The 18,701-nt window shown below is 52.0% G+C and overlaps 2 protein-coding genes across 9 annotated transcripts in view; one reads left to right on the plus strand and one right to left on the minus strand.

Moving 5' to 3' along the window:
* Window positions 1-12,101, minus strand: part of MED12 (mediator complex subunit 12) — a 36,420-nt gene extending 24,319 nt beyond the window's left edge. For 5 of the 6 annotated variants that reach the window (XM_027690668.1, XM_027690670.1, XM_027690667.1 and 2 more), the window contains exons 1-11: window positions 11,978-12,101; window positions 11,556-11,660; window positions 10,588-10,779; window positions 8,706-8,865; window positions 7,219-7,394; window positions 6,831-6,941; window positions 6,021-6,275; window positions 3,704-3,850; window positions 3,315-3,414; window positions 1,244-1,380; window positions 322-453 (exon numbers count right to left, since the gene is read on the minus strand). In XM_027690668.1, coding sequence (XP_027546469.1) covers window positions 322-453; window positions 1,244-1,380; window positions 3,315-3,414; window positions 3,704-3,850; window positions 6,021-6,275; window positions 6,831-6,941; window positions 7,219-7,394; window positions 8,706-8,865; window positions 10,588-10,779; window positions 11,556-11,660; window positions 11,978-12,076 — 1,614 coding nt within the window. In that variant the 5' untranslated portion in view covers window positions 12,077-12,101. Of the gene's footprint in view, window positions 1-321; window positions 454-1,243; window positions 1,381-3,314; window positions 3,415-3,703; window positions 3,851-5,048; window positions 5,174-6,020; window positions 6,276-6,830; window positions 6,942-7,218; window positions 7,395-8,705; window positions 8,866-10,587; window positions 10,780-11,555; window positions 11,661-11,977 lie in introns of those variants that run through there. The other variant, XM_027690671.1, reaches the window with a different exon arrangement.
* A 571-nt stretch (window positions 12,102-12,672) lies between these two features.
* Window positions 12,673-17,646, plus strand: IL2RG (interleukin 2 receptor subunit gamma). 3 transcript variants are annotated; one of them, XM_027690653.1, is made up of 8 exons: window positions 12,673-13,291; window positions 14,923-15,013; window positions 15,239-15,423; window positions 15,520-15,662; window positions 15,768-15,930; window positions 16,344-16,440; window positions 16,512-16,596; window positions 16,698-17,646. In XM_027690653.1, exons 1-8 carry the CDS (start codon window positions 13,012-13,014, stop codon window positions 16,899-16,901), a joined length of 1,248 nt encoding a protein of 415 aa, XP_027546454.1. In that variant the 5' UTR covers window positions 12,673-13,011; the 3' UTR covers window positions 16,902-17,646. The 3 variants fall into 3 exon arrangements, with proteins under 3 accessions (XP_027546454.1, XP_027546455.1, XP_027546453.1); XM_027690654.1 differs by lacking the exon at window positions 12,673-13,291 and adding an exon at window positions 14,298-14,693 and having other exon boundaries at window positions 14,726-15,013; XM_027690652.1 differs by lacking the exon at window positions 12,673-13,291 and having other exon boundaries at window positions 14,298-15,013.
* Window positions 17,647-18,701: the final 1,055 nt, after the last annotated feature.

The following is an 18,701-nucleotide window of genomic DNA, read 5'->3' on the forward strand; positions in this document are numbered from 1 at the left end:
AAGTCTTCAAGAGAATTTTTTTATCTTGCACTTATAGGCAAGCCACCACACAGGTTTCTGTAAGCTACTTCACAGTCTCCAAGTATGCCAGTGCTTCTGCACCGCAATCAGCTGTCCTCACTTGTATCCAAGAAATGTGATATGCACCATCCCACAGGCTCATTTATGACCTACACTGGGTTAGATGGAGCAAATGCCATAACTAACAGCACCAGTGACAAGAGGCATTGTACTGATCAACCTTTGCCTTTCCGTGTAACCATAGTTAGGTAACCTCTGCTCTCCCCTACAGCTGAGAGTCTTCCAGGAGTAAGGACCTACTTCAGCCTCTATCTCTGCCTGACGCTTCTCCAGGAGTTTGGCCACCACCATGGCCCTGTGGCGTCCAGAGCGTTTGTAGCTGACAGCCCACTCGCACAGCAAGGCCACCACTGCATCGTCATCCGGGGAGATCTGTTGACATACAAGCACTGCAGTGAGAACCTGAGCCAAACAGGAGGGGGGAGCAGATAGAACAGGGAGTCTACTTCTAATAAATCACAGCCTAAAGATTGCTGCATTCCCCTCTTCCTAACAGAAAGGATCGATGTCAAGCTAGAGCCCTCCTCCTCTGACTCCATTTTGAACCGTGAGGTGAACCATAGCCCCTAAAAATCTCCAGACTGACTCTGCTTCAGGAAATCACCTCTCTTCCAGCAGCGCATCTATGAAGTGCTAATCACAGCACTGAGTGAAACACAGCTTCTTGACAGCATTATACAAAGTGTGCAAACAGCCAGTGCTGCAGCCCACTTCCAGGAACCAATACAGTATTGGCTGCACTATGGTCCTACACATCATAAATACGTCACCTCCCAGGCTAAGAGGAGCCTGAACTGTGAGCTCCCAGACTTCCAGGAAGCAGCAGCCAGCCCAGAGTTTGACAGGTTTACTCCTCTCAGACACATAACAAGTCTTTATCATCAATTTGATGTCTTTCATCAGGAGACTCTTCTCAGCTGTGTGAATTCTCCCAGGCTTACACGTATTTGTTAGTGTAGACTTTCTAGAGCACAGACCTCCCCTCTCACTTTAGTACCTCCCTAACAAGGCTGCATGAAATCCTTTTCAATGGAGATCACATCTCTTGGCCAAAGGCCACTACCTAGTCAGCTCTCTGCAGACACAGGACAGTAACAGTGGGATATAAACAAGAACATAGCCACGTCCAAGACCAGGGCCCAGCAGCAAAGTCCCAGGGCACCTCATGACTGTCTTTAGTTGGACCCAGCCCAAATATCCTGTTATACAAGGAATCCAAAGAGTTGCTGAAGTCAGATCTTTCAAAGCTGTGACTGTCCAGAACTTCTAAAGTGTGCAAGACACGGCCAATAGTGAAACCTAGAAGAGAACAGAGAAGAGAAATGCATATTTGGCACCTGGTACAACAGACTGTAGAGCAATACCAGATGTGTTTCCAAGGTCAGAAAGTTCTACGCCTCATATCAAGACCAGTTCCATGAGGAAGAAAAGATGAGTTGTAGTTACAGGTGATTCTCTTCTAAGGGGAACAGAAAGTTTGGACCCTTCATCCAAAAGGCAGATGGACCCTTCTCTAAGGGAAGACTGCTGCCTCCCTGGGGTCCAGGCTGGGGACATCATATCATGAAACTTCCTAGCTTGGTATATTCCTCAGACTATTATCCATTACTGGTCTCCCACACAGGGGGAGGTGAAGTGGCAATGTGTAATCCAAGGGTGATCAAAAGGGACTTCAGGGCCTTGGGACCATTAATAAGGCATTCTGGAACACAGGTTATTTTCTCTTCTACTCTTCCAGTTGCAGGCAATGACACTGGAAGAAACAGATGGGCCCAGTCTATTAACACATGGCTCTGTGGCTCGTGTCACCACCAAAATGCTGGTCTTTTTGGCAGTGGGATGGCCTACCCAGCACCAGGCATGCTGGACTGTTCAGTGCATGAGGAATTGGTTGGACAGTCACATCCAGAGCGTAGTGATCAAAGGCTCAGAGTCCCAATGGACACCAGTGACGAGTGGTAATGGAGACAAAGATCAAGTGCACCCTCAGCAGGTTTGCAGATGACACCGAGCTGAGCGGTTTGGTTGACACTCCTGAAGGATGGGATGCTATCCAGAGGGACCTGGACAAGCTTGAGAAGTAGGCCCATGGGAATCTCATGAGGTTTAACCAGGCCAAGTGCAAGGTGCTGCACCCGGGTCGGGGCAACCCCCAGTACAGGATGGGGGATGAACAGATTGGGGCTGCCAAGAAGGACTGGGGGTGCTGGTGGATGAGAGGCTGGACATGAACTGGCAACATGAGCTCACAGCCCAGGGAGCCAACTGTACCCTGGGCTGCCCAAAAAGAAGCATGACCAGCAGGTCTAGGGAGGTGACTCTGTGCCTCCTCCACTCTGGTGAGGCCCCACCTGCAGAGCTCCAGCTCTGGGGTCCCCAGCACAGGAAGGACATGGAGTGAGTCCAGAGGAGGGCCATGAAGATGTTTAGAGGGATGGAGCACCTCTGCTATGAGGAAAGGCTGAGATAGTTGGGATTGATCAGCCTGGAGAAGAGAAGGCTCTGAGGTGACCTCTGGCCTTTCAATACCTGCTGAGAGGGTCCTACAAGAGAGTTGGAAAGAGACTTTTTATAAGGGCATGTAGTGAGAGGATATGGGGGAATGGCTATAAACTGAAAGAGGATAGATTCAGACCAGACATTAGGAAGAAACTCTTTACTGTGAGGGTGGTGAAACACTGGCACAGGTTGCTCAGAGAAATTCTGGATGCCACATCCCTGGAAGTGGTCAAGGGAGGATGGGGTCCTGAGCAACCTGGTCTGGTGGAAGGTGTCCCTGCCCATAGCAGTGGGGTTGGGACTAGATGATCTTTAAGGTCCTTTCTAACCCAGGCCATTCTACGGTTCTATCAGAAGTTTCTGTGAGCTCATTGCCCAAGGAAAGCTGAACCAGCCAGGCAAGGGTCCACCTATTTTAGCATCCTGACTCACTGCAGCCAACTGCAGATTTTAGGGGAAAACATTGGGATATAGCATGTGTACAAGAGTACAGTTCTCTGGTACACATTTCTAGCTTCCAGTAACAGAAATTCCCCCTATACCTGGAGAAACAGATCCTTGTAAGATTTTGCCCTGGAAAAAAAAAGAGCCACTTCTTTCTCCCCCCCCCCCCCCCCCGACAGTAAACACGAACAGCAGCAAATAAGAAAAATCAAAGAGAACAGCCAGACTGGAAGTTTGTCAGGGTATCACATGGAGCAGGGGAAGAGAAACTTTATCCTACAGCAAGTTACCTGCTGTGGTTTCCTGGCACTTGTCAAACGACCAGCGAACCTCCACAGCCTGGCCACGTTCCTTTATCTGCTGCTCGATCTCACGCAGCTTTGCCCGAACCTAAAAGCAATGGACTTGTGTAAAAAAACATAAGGATGCCTTAGAAGTCCTGTGAACAAAATTATCAGAAAACAGAGAGCGTGACAGTAACTCTACTTAAGGTTAGATTTTGCCCATCTTCCAAGGACATCACTGTTGCTTATAGTAGAATAGGAGCAGTTAATTCCTGAGGAGTGAGACAGCACCTCCAGCTCTGCTTATCACACAACATGAAAAGAAAATTCTGAAAGAGCTAAGACACAGCTATTATCTCAGACCACAAGAGCTCCCTTTGCTGAAGGCTGCTCACCTGCTGTGTAAAGGCTGAATTCCCTCCTGGCATGGGCAAGTTGGATGGGGCTATAGGCAAGTGGTCCAGTGGAGAGCCAGTTTTTATCCTGCTATCAGTCAAGGAGTAATGCCACACAAGGGCACTCGGGCAACACAGAATTATACTCTGCAACAGACAGAAAGGTAAGTATCATTGAGCAAATCAAGGTCAAAACAATTAAGTTACACAACTTTCTACAGAACTAACCACTACTTTACCCTACTGCCCAGGCATTCATCATCCTGTATACAAAATATTTACTATTTGGGTGGGGTTTTTTTGTTCTGAGCTCTGAAAGAGTCTTTGGACCATACTAGAGCAGAAAGGAGTAAACTAGAAATTTTTGCTGCACTGAGTTTCTTGCCCTAGGTATGCTTAGGAAGCCAAGACCAGAGTTCCACATTATCCAAAAGCAGCAACATGTTGCTGCAGAGCTCTCCACTGCTTCTAAACAGAACTTATTTTCTACAACTCACACAGTCAATGCACAATCCAACCCTCATGGTCCAGGAGCAGCATTTACATGAGGGACTTACAGCCCTCAAAAAGAGTAAAGAATGAGAAGAAATATGAGGTAACAGACCCAAACTAATTACACCATACTGTTTAATAATCACAAGTGTGATTATAGGGATTATTAAAATAACAATACCATGTCATATGCATTCTCATTCTTTTATGATCTTGTACACTCCCATAAATACAGATAAAATTTCACTGAACCATTCCTACAATACTCCCCTACAGCTTCTGGCTTACAAGGAGCCAAACATTAAAGACAGACAACCAAGGCTGTTTTAAACACTCAAACCAAAGAATCTGCCATATCTTGAGATGATCTGAGCAAAGGTCAATTATGCACAGTGTTAGAAATGCATCTCTTTCCAGCCTGACTTCACCCAGCTCCAACTTCCAACCATCAGATCTTATTCTGCCTTAGCCTTATCTACCATCTGCAGATCAGAAGATCTGTAGATCTATCAGAAGAGCTCTTCTGACATATACTAAAGATCAGATCATCATTAACCAGTGTCAATTTTTTAAGCAGGTTGTGCTCAAACCCAAATCAGTCAAACTTTTGAGGTATATATGCTCAGATATTCCCCTAAAGTAAGCTCCCCAAATAGAGGACTTTTATATTAAAAAGGCATGTTTTATCACACAGAAAATAGAAAAAAAACCCTCTCAACTTCTTTAACAGAAAGTGACCCAGACAGACTTAAAAGGAATGCAAAGGGGTTATCTATAAACCCACACTGCTCCCTAATCCTTGCAGAAAAATCCTTACTTCTAGCCAACCATACTATAGGAATTTTCTTTCTACCCTGTTTGAGAGCTGGCTGGCTGCTTCTTGATCCTGTCAGGGCTCCTTCATCTCAAGTTTCTCTCTTGAGCAGCAGGTTCCCAAGCTTTGTGCTCTCTTCCTCTCCAACTCCTGCTCCATCCTGCACTCTCTGGGACCTCCTCTGCTTTAACGAGCTTCTTTTCTCCCCTGGAAGAAACCAACTCCACTCCTTCTGCATGGACCCACCTGACCTAGTCACTCTCCTCTTGAAGGAGAAAAACACAGTCATGAATGAATACACACACTGAACAGAACTCATCTATCTCTTTCTGACACAAGGACAGTAAGGACTGAATTCCACAGTGTCACAAAAGCACCTGCCATTCAAAAAACTATCAATAAGGCTTTGGCAACCTTGCCCTTTCATTGCAATGTAAGGTTTAATCAATCTCAAGTATAAAGATTATGAGTTGAGAGTAGTTCCTTTTCACTGCCTGCTGCTACTCCTAAACCATTAAATTCTTGCATAAAGTGGGAGGGGCTTTTTTTTGTGTGTGCTGATTGTTTGGTTGTAGGGGTTTTTTATGTTCTGTGGGAACTTTTTTTCTGATGAGGGGATGTTTGCTTTTAAGAGTTGACAAAATTACAAAGCACTTTCATTTCTGGCATAAGTTCCTTTCCTAAATGACAACCTGCTATTGACATACTCAAGATGAAATAAGCCTGTCTTTCTCATCCCTTCTTTTGTAAAGCCTTCCAGCCATGAGAGGCACCTGTGAGTCGAGCAAAAGGCTCTATTCCAACCCATTTTTCTTATGCAAGTCAGTCAAGGGCACTGCTACAGCACTGATGTCTGGCACAAAAGCTCTTTAAACACATCAGCCACGACAATCACGGTTTGATATTTCTGTACTCAGGAAGCTGCTGACTCAGATTGTAATGATTTTGCTGTGACGGTACACAATGTAAATTGTCCCTGTTGACCCCACAATCACCATCACTTAAACCTACCTGGAGGATGCAGCTGAGCCCATACACCACTGGCCGGTGCTGGGGGCACAGCAGCAAGTCGCTGAAAGGGCTGGGAGGAGGATTCCCTGCAGCTGGCTGAGGGGTGGGAGTTGAAGGAAGCGCATTCCCTGTCTGGGCAGACAGGATGTGTGGTGGGTGCCCACCAGCACCATCCAGCTGCATAGCAAGCCTGCGGGTGCAGAAGTAGGCCAGACGTCTGGACAGGTAGGCAGACTGCACAAACTCCCCCGAGTACTGCAGGGAACACGGGGAGAGGGGAAAACAGCCTTGTCACAAGCAGTACAGGAGAAACCCTCGACCTTCCCAAAGTACTGCACTGTGTGGCACTGCCTTGAAGAGGCAGCGCCTTTTTACAGAGCTCCTTAGCATCATGGATCACCCACTGGCTACTAAGCATCAGAAAAAACCTTGAAATGCTCTATGGCAATGACTTCATGTATAAAAATGTACCCACACCCAGCCTTCCCAGGGCTTCAAAGGTTTGCCCAGAATCTGTTGCCAAACAAACAAAGAAAAGCACCTTCCATGTACTGGTGCATGAGTACAACTATCACAGCTGTGACATGGGGGCAGGGATTACCATATCCAGTGCAGGGTAAAGGAGAGAAAAAAACAGAAGACAACAGGACTAAAAAGATATCCTTGCATGAGCTAAGAAGGATGCTCACAGGCACATTCCCTGGTGTTCTTGGTGCAAAATAGCTCATCATCCCCTTAGGCAAACGGAAGGGGATTGACAACAGCAGAAGTCAGCACTCTTCTAAAGCAAGCTGGGCTCATATTTCTCACCCTCAGCAGCAAAGGTAGGAGCATTTTCAGAAATTCATCCTCTCCTGACCGTATCTTCTCAAAACACTCAAGGACCCATGTCAGGAATTCATGCCGGTCCAGCATTCCATCCTGCACACGGACAAAAGCAGAGCACATGAACACAAGTTGAAGTAATATTCACTAAGGTAAGGCAGAACAGCAGCAGCTTGCTTTCCAACAGTGGAAAAAACTCTGCAAGTTCACACAGTTCTGTAGTACCTCTGTTCTAGTACTGAGCTCAAAACCGCATTTAGTCCTAATGGTCTATTCACAGAAAGAGAATATTCTGCAGAAATAAATCACCTGACATCCACTCACGAGCCCTCCTCTGCTACACACCCACCCAGCAGCCCCCCAAGTCCCTCACCTGGAACATGAACATAGCCAGTTTCTCGTTGTAGTCCCACTGCTTCAAAGCCTGTTCCACCTCTTGGGGCATTGGTCCTGATGGTGAACCACAGCCTTGCCCTGGGAGCTGTCTGTAGAACTCTGCAATCTTCTGCAGCTGCTCTGACAGGTATTTGGTGATGATCTGTGTCCATTCTGAAGAGGAAACAAACAGGTTACCAGTGAGCACCGTGGTAAACACGAGCAGGAAAGAACCAGGCTGGTGCACAGGTGGAAACCCAAAAATGTTCCTGTTGTTTGAAATGGACAGAAAGACAAAGAAAGAAAAATGAGGGCCACAATATTAACTTTCCTTGTGGCCTGGAGGTGCGAGGGAGGAAGAGACATCCACAGAAATAGAGAACAAGGGGAAAAACTTCTGAGTCTGTGGAGCAGGGTTACTTTGTACTGGAAAAGTTGGGAAAAAAAATTCCTCAACTGCAGTTGTTGAGAATCAGCAGGCAAAGAGAAAAGACTTTCTAGCAGAGAGCAGTGTTAGGCCAGTCTAGTTTAGCATCGTCAATAATCTGACAGACAGCAGAAACACTGGAAACACTTCAAGTCTGAACTTGTTCTTAGTCTCTTCCAGCTATCAGTGTAAAGCCACAATCAACAATTTTTAAAAAAGAACTGTTTTTACCAAAACTTAAGTGTGTAAGAGACAAAGTCAATTAAAGTGAAAGCATGATTACACTCCTCTGGGACAATGCAGATGGAAAACCAGGGCAAAATATGCAAGAACATGAAACAAACAACACTTAAGAGTATCAGCAGTAGGGCCATAACCCAAAGGAATAGGAAAGCAAATGGAATAAATATGTGTAACAAATCAATCAACCTCCAGACACAGAGTTAATAAGCCTGTGTAATTTTTATACCAGAGATAAATAAGAAGGCACAGAGGGGAAAAAAAGTAATCCATGGACTTTGGTTGCTAATACTGCTTTTCAAAGGTGTGTGATCAGGTCCTGTAGTCCCAGCCATACAAACCAGAACACAGTTAGGGGAGATCTCCTAGACTGCAGCAATCTGGAGCAGGCCAGGATGCAAAGGATGCTGGATCCAGGAATGTTTAATGAAATTGGAAACACAGACAGGGAGTAACATACCGTAATTCTCTGGGAAACATACTCACTTGGAAAGTAGCTAATCAGTCATCTCTGAATTGTAACAATTACAGTCTTTGTAAGGTAAAAAAAACCCAGGTTATACTGCAAAGGAGCTCAGAATTTAACTGGGAGAAAGCATAGGCAGGCTCTCAGGAAGTGTTTGTGGCTGCTAAGACTTATTTTTCAACAGTGTACCCTCACAGGTGGGCCTGTTTCAGTTATGCACATAAGCACACAAGGACTTATCCCCAGGAAACAAGTTTATACGGATTTTCAGGCTACCTCATCCTAATCAAGAGCAGGTTGAGAAGGAAACACCTGTGATGGACAAAACCAGTGCTTCACACAAAGTGCTTACCAATGAAGGGATCAATGACATGACGCTTTTTCACCTTGGTTTCTGTGATGGCAGCATAATAGGCACAAGTCATTTTGATAAGCCATGCTGCTCTCATTACTGGAACAGTGTATTTTGCCAAATAACCAAAGACTTCTTCCTTCTTGCTAAAGATGGGCACCTATAACAGGATTGAGAGGGAGAAATGAGCCAAGGACTTGGATGGGAACTATTCCAAAGCAGCTACATCTGCTGCAGGTGCTGCAAGCTGTGAAAAAGATAAAAAGGTAAGAGGCTACTGTGTCGCTCTCTATCTCAAAAAGCCTACTGCAAAAATTCACCTCTGGTCAGAAGGCACCAGTACCAGAGCTGCATTTCAGTATAAACAGAACCAAAACAAATTAAAAGAAGAGAGAAAACATAATTACATCACTGTAAATCCGTGCCCTGAATGCTGCAAATATCTCGGAGGCCATCCTCCAGAGAGCATCTAAACAACCACAGAAGATACAGACTAAGGACTGAGTGAGAAACAGAGTATCTGCTGTACAGACTGAAGACAGGACTCTTCGCTTTGTAAACAAAGCACAGTGGTTACAAAAGTTTTGTAATATCATGAATACCCCACAGGAGACTGCGAGCAACAGGGAATTGAGTACCATAGTAGGAAGGAATTCATTAATCCAAGATTCAAAATTCAAGATCCAACACAGGAGGATACCAGTGAAATCAGAGTGCAGATCTATAAACCAGGAAGCAACAGCACATCACAGGAAAAAGTACAGCTGTGGGGCTCATTTCCACACAATACTCTGGAGAGCATATATAAGGAATGAAGCAAATTCACAAAGAATAGGCCCATTTGGTAGATACCTTTAAGTCCCTGAACTGCTGACAATTCAATTATTTACCTGCTATGCTTCTCACATTCTTCCCAATTACTCTGATTCCTCCAAGACATAAAGGCACAGACTACTTGGCTACTGACAGTCGCTGCCTTCCCATCTAAATCCACAGTAACTGATGGATCCCATTGCAGGAAAACTGGGGAAAGCCTTGAAAGGTTCAAGCTTTCACAATGACCTCAGGAAACTGGCAGCAAACAGCCAAAGAAAGACACAAGGACTAAGTTTATAAAGAGACAGATTGTGGGAAAGTCTGATTACTTTATTTCCTCCCAAGAATGACTCAGAACCCCAAGGAACAGACAAATTCCATCTTCTAAACTATGTGCTCCACTACCACTTCACAACTGGGAGTTCTGTTTTTCCACAAGGCGTACCAGACTCCCAAGTTCCTTGTTTATATGCCTCCCCTGACAGAGAGCTCTCTCTCCTTGCTGTTGGGCCTGATAAAATGCAGGGAGACCCTTTTTTCATACTCTACAGAATTCAAGGCTACAAGGGAAATATCTACCCCTAGAGCCCAGGGCACAGAAATGCTGTAGCCTGGCTGAGACCAAGTGATAGCACACATACTCTCCTCAGCTTAAAACCAGAAACATGTCACTGCAGCAGAAGTCTGGGAAGTCACTCAGCTGATTATTTTCAGTAGTTCTCACTATGGTTTTTGACAACCTGAGCAACTCTCCACAACAGAAATGTCCTAATCTAAACAACAGACCAAAGGCAACAGTGGCAGCTCTTCTGAAACATGTCTGAACCTTAAAATAAATCAGTCGTGTCCTACAAGCCAAAAGGCAAAGCTGGACACACCTCCAAACAACAGACAAGGGACCAGTTCTCTGAGTGGGGATGACTACAGTCAGGGCTCTTCAAGCTGAAAACTACACGAGATGTACAGATAAGAAACTTCTCCAAACAGTAAAAACCTTCAGAAACACTTCAGAAACAAGCCCAGATTAAATTCTCTGCCCTGACAGGACACCTCTCCTGTAGCATACCTTCTTAGCAAGATGAGTGAGGGGTTTAGTTCCAGCCAGGTCTGTGAACCAGTTGTTTATGGCACTCTGAGAACGTGCTGTCACCAGCCAAAAGTTATCCTTCTGGTTCACCTGGGGTTTCCGCCTCCCTGTGTCGGGCAGTGTGTTGCACCGCAGCTTTTCTGCAATAATACTGCTGAAATTCGAGCTGATCTGGAGGAGAAAAAAAGGATTAATTACACTTCACGATTTCTGTGTGCTTAAAATCTTATTTATCACTCCTACCAGAAGTATCGACTTTTGAAACACAAAAACACTGCCAGTAATTTCCTTTGTTATGCTTGCAGAGATGAATGCTTCTAGACAACTCATACAATAACCAAGCAGGGACTGGAGATGGACACAGCACTTCATAAATACCTATCAAACCAGATAGAAGGCGCTTCTCAGACAGAAGTCAGCCAAGAAAAACAAATATCCTGCGCTCATTGATTGCCTTCCAACCCAGGTCATTACTAGTCCTTCTGTTGGGGAGGCCAGGAAGTCAACATCTTGATTTCAAAGACTGGAAAAATGGAGTTGAAGCCCGTTATGTAACTCCCCTGTTTAAACTGCCAGATGTTTCAAGAAATCTTACTTCTCTTTTACCGTGAGCATGACGTAACCAAACCAGTAAGAACTTTCCCTCTCCTGGGATCGCAGCCTTCTGCTTTAACTGCAGAATATGGGGAGTCCCAGATGCTGGTTTTACTGAGACTGCAGATACAGACCTGCCCCTGAGATTTATAGAGCAAGGCAGGAACTCTCTTGCAGAGGTGGGACACAGTTCTAAAAGAATGCAGAACTTGGACTGCAAAGAAAGAGAGGGTCAGGTCCTAAAACCACTCATTCTAAAGGAAAAGGTCTCCTGGCTCTCGGCACAGAGAAGGAAATAAGACCCAGGGCTGTCCAGGATCCCGCAGCCCACCCTGTTAAAGGCCCCGTCTCACCTTCGCCGGGTTGAAATTGACATTTTTGGCACTGCCGTGCTCGTCCCCGGAGACCGCCGGCTGGTTATTGAAGCCTTGCTTGACATTCAGCGCAGTCAGCTCATCCTGCGGGGGGGAAGGACGGTCAGCGGGGCCCAGTGCGGCCGCTCCGCGCCCACCGCCGCCGCCTCCGTCCCCAGAGCGGGGGCCGAGCGAGGCCAGGCTCGGCTGTTCCTCCGGCCCCCGCCGCCCTGTCCCGCCCCTCCCAGGGCAGTGCAGGACACCGGGACAGCGGCCCCCCCGGCCCGCCCAGCGCCCCCCAACCCGCGGGCCCGGCGGGACGGGCCCCGCTCCCGACCCCCGCCCCGCCGCCCCGCCGCCTCCCCAGGTCCGGTCGCGGCGCAGCGGTCCCGCACCCCGCGTCCTCCCCAAGGTTCCCTCACCTCCTTCTGCTTGGGGTCCTGGGGGTACACGTCGGGCGGGCCGAGGCGCGGGCGCTTGAGCGGGCGGTGCTCGTAGCTGAGGACGCCGAAGGCCGCCATGGCCGGGCGGGGGCGGCCGGGCCACAACAAGGGCCGCCGGGGCCGCCCGCGCCTGCGCGCTGCGCGCTGCGCCGGGCACGGCGGGGACCGGCGGAACGGCCCGAGAGCCGCCGAAGCCGCGCCGAGGGAGGACGGGCAGTCCCGAGCGTCGCCGGAGAGGCACGAGTGTTGCCGGAGAGACCCGAGTGAAGCCGGAGAGACCCGAAGCTGGGCCGAGAGAGGAAGGACAGTCCCGAGTGTCACCGGAGACACCCGAGTGCTGCCGAGGCCAGGCCGAGTAAAGACGAAAATGTCCGAGCGCAGACGGAGAGAACCGACGCGAGGCCGAGAGAGAACGGAGATTCCCGAGCGTTGCCGGAGAGGCCCGAAGCCGGACTCGGGGTGGACGGAGAATCCCGAGCGGCGCCGGAAAGTGCCGAAGAGGGACGTGGCGGCCCGAAGGGCCCGTGACCAACAACACCCCCCACCTTCCACGGCGGCCCCGACACCGGGGCAACCCCCGGCCACCGACACCCCCGCTGCATCGTCCCCGGCCCCCCGGGCACTGGCAGTGCTGTCACACACACACAGCCCCGCCGGGACTGCCCCGGTGCCGCCCGGTGCTGCCCGGTTCCCAGGGAGCCGGCCGGGCTGCAGGTTGGGGTCCCCACAGCTGTCCCGCTCTTGGGGACAGCCCCGTGGGGTGATCCCTGCGGTAAGGCGGAGCGAGGGACACGGGGACATGGCAGGAGGAAACGGGAATCCCAGATGGATGGGCCGTCTGGTTCTAGTGGGATCTGTGGGATCCCACTGGGATGAGCCATGGGGTCCCAAAGGGATGAGCCGTGGGTTGTAGTGGGATCTGTGGGATCCCACTGGGGTGAGCCATGAGGTCCCAGTGGGATGAGCTGTGGGCTCCCAGAGGGATGAACTGTGGGGTCCCACTGGGGTGAGCCATGGGTTCCCAGTGGTATGAGCCATGGGTCCCCCCTGGGGTGAGCTGTGGTCCCCATCAGAGTGGCCCTGGAGCAGCACATGGGGTGGGCCCCCCGGTGCAGGCGGTGCGTGGGGCAGGAAGCGAGGGCGGAAGCCACAGCCCTACACGAGGCTGTTCGCATGCGCCCCATGGCCAGCCCCACCCCACCATGGCAGCTCCTGCCATCTTCCTGGTGTCTGTCCTCCTCTTCCTCCTCTGTGGGCCGGGCCCCTGCCCTGCTGCTGCCCACAGCCACCCAGGTAAGGGGGCACATGGGCCCATGGGGAGGTGGGAGGCCGCAGATCCCCACTGCGGGTGGGGATGGAGCCAGCGATGGCGGGCGAGGAGGGCAGGATGTGGGGCTGTGTGGGCTGGCGCGCTCTTGGGGCGTGCGCCAGAGACCCTGCGATCCTCCAGCGCACCCCAGGACCCCCGGCACCTACATGGCCCCTTGCAAAGGGGCTGCCAGGAGAGACAGGCTGTGCCAGGGAGCCCCATTGGGTGTCCTTGCTCCCACCCCAGTGATGGAGCATTGCTGACACCACCAGCCCCATGGCTACTAGTCCCGCAGCGCTCCTGGCCCCATTACTGTACTGGCAGGCCCATGCTATCCATGGGTGCTGGCCAGGCTGGCGGCCTGGTGGATCTGCCCTTTCCATCCTGGTCACGTCAGCGGTGCTGTGCACAGAAAGGGGATGCACAGGAAGGGAGACAGCAGCTTCTCTTTCCACCTGGCACCCTCATCCCAGCCATTGTTTTCTGGGAAAAAAATCCACCTCTTGGCTGGCTGTCAGCAACACAACAGCTTTCTGTGGAAACACAGCCCCTCTGTATCCCTGGACCTCCTGGGCTGCTGGGAAGGTGTCCTTCATCTTCATGTGTGGAAACAGCCAGAGCGCAGCCTGTTTGCTGCACCGTGTTACACTACAGCTCAGAAAAGCCTGGCTCTGGCTTTTTCCTGCTCCTGCAGTTCTGGCTGATGAGTTTGGACCTTGGATGGGACCAGATGTCCCATTGCCTGGTTTTTAGGGGGAAAACCTCTCATTTTCTGTGAGCCTGCAGGACAGCTCAGCCACCAGCAGCTGGGCTGGCACTTGAGAGAGCTCTGTGAGGTGTCTCAGTCTATCAGAGCAGCTCGTCCCACAGCGAGCTGTGCCTCTGAGCACCAGAGCAGACTGTGGTGTCATAACTGATGGGACCAGCACTGCTGCTGTGGCCCTGCAGCCTCCTGCCAGCCCAGGATGTGGCTACGTGGGTAGGAACCAGGCCTGGCACAGTGCAGCAGAAGGAGGGGGCAGAGGAGCCAGCAGGAGTTTCCTGCAGAGATGGAGCCTCAGGGGCTCACCCTGTGGTGGAGGGGCTGTGGTGGGAAGCAGCCCAGCACAGCCTTGATCACCCAGACACAGAGACACGTGAGCACCTGCAAGCACCCAAAAGGGTAACAGTGAGATGAATTTAGCCAGGATGGAGACACCAGGCACAAATACTGAAAAAAAACCCCACCTGATTTTCTCATGGGACAAACAAAATGGGTTGGCAGAGAGGGATTTGTATCCTGCCCCACACCTAGGAGCTGCAAACAGCAGCTGTGGGGTGACTAAGGGGAGTAGATGGAGGACTCAGGGTGAAACACCACATCCACAGCATGAAAAGCCAACAGCATGGATGTGGGAGAGACAGAAGTCCTTTAGAGGAAGATGTGGGGCTGCTGGCAGCCCAGGCATCATCAACACAGCTATGCCAGAAAGAGATGGGCTTGTTTGGCTCAGATGGAGAAAGGCTCATGGGGACATGCAGGGACCTTGGCATGTGCCGTGTCTCCCCGGTGCACCCCTGGGCCCTGGCACAGCCTCCCACCACCACGACGCCCAGCAGTGTCTGTCGTTTGCAGAGGTGGACTGTGTCCTCTTCAACGAGGAGTACATGAACTGCACGTGGGGGAGCAGAGAGACACTCAAGGCCAACTACTCCCTCTACTACTGGTAGGTGTCCCTGCTCCACAGCCTGGTGTCCAGCGGTGGGTCCCCGTGCAGGGGGGCTACTGCCAGCATCGCTGGTCCCATCAGGCTGCTCCTCCTCCACAAGCCCAGGGTGGGGCAGGCTCTGTCTCCAGGGCAAGCAGGATGGGATGTGCTGGGGAGAAGGGTCCCCAGGAGGGCTGGGGCATGTGAGGCCTTGGGGAGCCCCGGTAACTCCCTGTGGCACAGGTACAGGAACACATCCAACAAGGTGGAGTGCAAGCATTACCTGCAGGACCAGGGCATCAGAGTCGGCTGCCGCTTCAACCAGAATGAGATCATCCAGTTCCAGCCTTTCCACGTCCTTCTCAAAGCCAGCGTGGGCGGCAGCACCCTGGACATCACCAGCAAGCGCATGGAGCTGCAGGACCTGGGTACAGATTGGTCCCCCAGGGCTGGCCCATCAGGTCCCAGCTGGCAGCAGGGCCATGGGGACATGGGGCCAGCACTCACCAGGCATTCACCTGCAGTGAAACCAGATGCGCCCGTCAACCTGACCATCCACAACATGAGCAACAACCAGCTGCAGCTGACCTGGGCCACCACATACCCCAAAGCCAAGTGCCTGGAGCACGCCGTGAAGTACAAGAGCAACAAGGACACCGACTGGATGGTGAGAGCCCCTGGGCACAGCACCCTTGTGGCCGTGCCCAGGGAGGAGCTGTGCACCAGCCTCCATGGCAGTCCCAGCCCACAGCCATGGCTCGTGTCTCTGCAGGAGATCTCGGTGAATGGAGATGTCTTCTCCTTACCCAGCGTGGACTACAAGAAGTTCTACACCTTCTATGTGCGCAGCAAGGTCAACAAATACTGTGGCAGGACCCAGCTCTGGAGCGAGTGGAGCGTTCCCGTGGTCTGGGGCAGCAACTCCACCAGCAAGGGTAGGTCCTGGGGGCTGCAGTGGGATGGGATGGGCTGGAGCATGGCAGGGCTCAGAAGGTGAGGGATGGCCAAGCAAGTAGAGAGCTGGCCTGAGGTGGCAGCTGTAGGGGCAAGACCCGTCCGGGCACCTGGAGTGCAGGCAGCAGCATCAGCCCCTGCTGCTTTGTACTTCTGGAAGCCAAACACACCCCAGCAGTGGGACCTGCTGACTTCTGCCAGGGGTTTCTTAGCACTGGAGGGCTGCCCTGGCACTGCTGGGCCAGGACAGGGTCATCAGCCAGTTGTGGTGGTAGCATGGCAAGGCTTGGAGTCGGGCCCTTTCTCCATCCTCTGCTCCCAGAACAATGCCATGGCCACCCACTGCCGTGGTGGTGTACTGTCTGGGCGTCAGTGTCACCTTGGTTCTTTCCAGGCACAGTCCACTGGTTCTGGATCCACACAGTCTTGATCCCCATTGCCTCCTGCCTGATCTTGCTGGTCCTTGTCATCCTGCTGGTGCGCATGGAAAGGTGAGTGTGGGGAGCTGATGGGGGGCAGCAGCACTGGGGCTCTTCCCCTCTCACAAACCTCTCCCACACAGGGTATGGGTCATCCTAATGCCCCGAATTCCCAACCCCAGCAAGAATTTCGATGAGCTCTTCATCACCCACAACGGCAACTTCCAGGTAAGGCGGATGCAGACGGCCCTGCCCTGGGCTCGCCCTGCACCGCGGGGTTGGGGCTGGGCTGGGTGGTGGCTCCTCTCACCCTGCTCTGCTCCCTGCAGGAATGGGCTGGAGTCCCCAAGGACGTCGTGGAGAGCTTCAAGCCCAACTACAGCGAGAACATCTGCTATGTGAGCGAGCTGCCACCCAAGGACAGCTACGAGCCCCTCTGGGAGAGCAGCAACCCCCCACCATCTGTGCTGCCTTCGGCCCCACCTGCCTCCAGTGAGCACAGCCCCTACAAGAACAGCTACGGGAGAGTGTGACACACTCCTGCACCCCTGCACCCCCCACGCTCCACAGCTTTGCTGCCCAAAACCTCACTGCTCTGCCGGCCGTGCTCCCTGCTCTTGCCATGCCTCCCCCAGATGCCCCTGTTTTTGCTTCCTGCCATGGCCACACTCAGCCCCCCATGACACAGGGGCTGCACTGCACTGCAGGTGCTGGGGGAGCACGGTGTGCTGGGTGCCCTGGGGGCTGCACTGGGGACACTGGTGGGGCACTGGTGCCCACAGGCACACCCAGGGATGTGTCCTGGCAAGCAGGCAGGGGCCACTGGCAAACTGATGGGGACATGGGGGATGAGGAGTGCCAGGGAGACCAAGAGTGGAAAAATAATGGAAGACACCTGAGGAGGATTGTAAACATGTTCAAGTGACTTGCAGCTGGGTGTAGAAAAACATATATACCATACTCTTAGTTGTTTAGCCTTGTGTGTTTGACAAGTAGAAAGTCTGTGTTTAGATAACACAGGCCTGTGATAGACTTAGTGGCACCTTATTTAACATGTTTGAGATTCCTGCCCTGCTATGGGAAAGATCAAATCACAGTGGTAAACCAGGACTGCACAGATCCTTGATAAACAGGCAAAAACAGCAGGTTCAGTGATTCTCCAGCACAGGCCAAGCTCCACAGTACCTGCATCCCTGCTTGTCTGCCTCTGCCCAGGTGCTGCTTGGGGGATCCTCCAGTCCTCGAGATAACGAAAATAAATTTCCTCTTTGCCTTTCATCCGTGGTTTTGTGGTTGTTCCTGTGTCCTGCCTCTACCAGCTCAGACCACAAGCCACTGTGTTACCCTGGGGCCCTGGGCAAGCCTGGCAGTTCCCCCAAGGCCTTGCTGCTCCTTGCCTGCTCCCCCGTTTTCCCGTGGCAATAAAGCTCTGGCCACCAAGGGCTTGTCCAGGCTTGTCACACAGGGTCTGGGGGAAGCACCAGCAGAGCCCCAACTCCTGAACACCTCTGACCTTGCACACGTTGTGATGCAGGAGCCAGCCCCACCATCCCAGCCCCACTGTCCCAGGCTGGCATCAATCATCATCAAGCATGCAGATGAGTCCCCTCCTGGCTGTCCCACGGTGCTCCCTGCACACCGGACGTGCTGTGGCCTCCCTGTGCAGTGGGTTCGGCTCTGGGCTCTGCAGCCACTGCCAGGGCCACCTGCTGCCCTCAGCCACGGCTGCTGTCCCTGCAGGAGACCAGAGCTTTCTGGCCAACACCGGCTGCAGCGTCCTGCAGCTGCTCTTACAGAATCACAGAATCAATCAGGTTGGAAAAGACCTCTGAGATCATCAAGTCCAACCTATGACCGACCACCACCACATCAACCAAGACCACGGCACCAAGTGAGAGTAAGACATCCAGCCTTTCTTTAAACACCTCCAGGGACGGTGACTCCACCACCTCCCTGGGCAGCTCATTTCAATGCCTGACCACCCTTTCTGTGAAGAATTTCCTCCTAATGTCCAACCTAAACCTCCCGTGGTGCAGCTTAAGACTATGTCCAGTCGTTCTGCCGCTGGTTGCCCAGGAGAAGAGCCCGACGCCGCAGCTGGCTACAACCTCCTGTCAGGGAGTTGTAGAGAGCGATGAGCTCTCCAGGTTGGCCCCACCTCGGGCTCTGCTCAGCAGCGCTGTGCCCCGGCGCCGTTCCCGATCCCGTTCCCGATCCCGATCCCGCTCGGGGGCGTGTCCTGCGCTGACAGCGGCGCTGCCCGGCCCCGCCCACGCGGCGCGGCGGCGGCCGCCCCCTGGCGGCGGCGATTGGCGCAGGCGGGCCCGCCCCCC

This window comes from Neopelma chrysocephalum, unplaced genomic scaffold, assembly GCF_003984885.1.
Source record: "Neopelma chrysocephalum unplaced genomic scaffold, ASM398488v2 Primary Assembly neopelma1_81, whole genome shotgun sequence".
Lineage (NCBI taxonomy): Eukaryota > Metazoa > Chordata > Aves > Passeriformes > Pipridae > Neopelma > Neopelma chrysocephalum.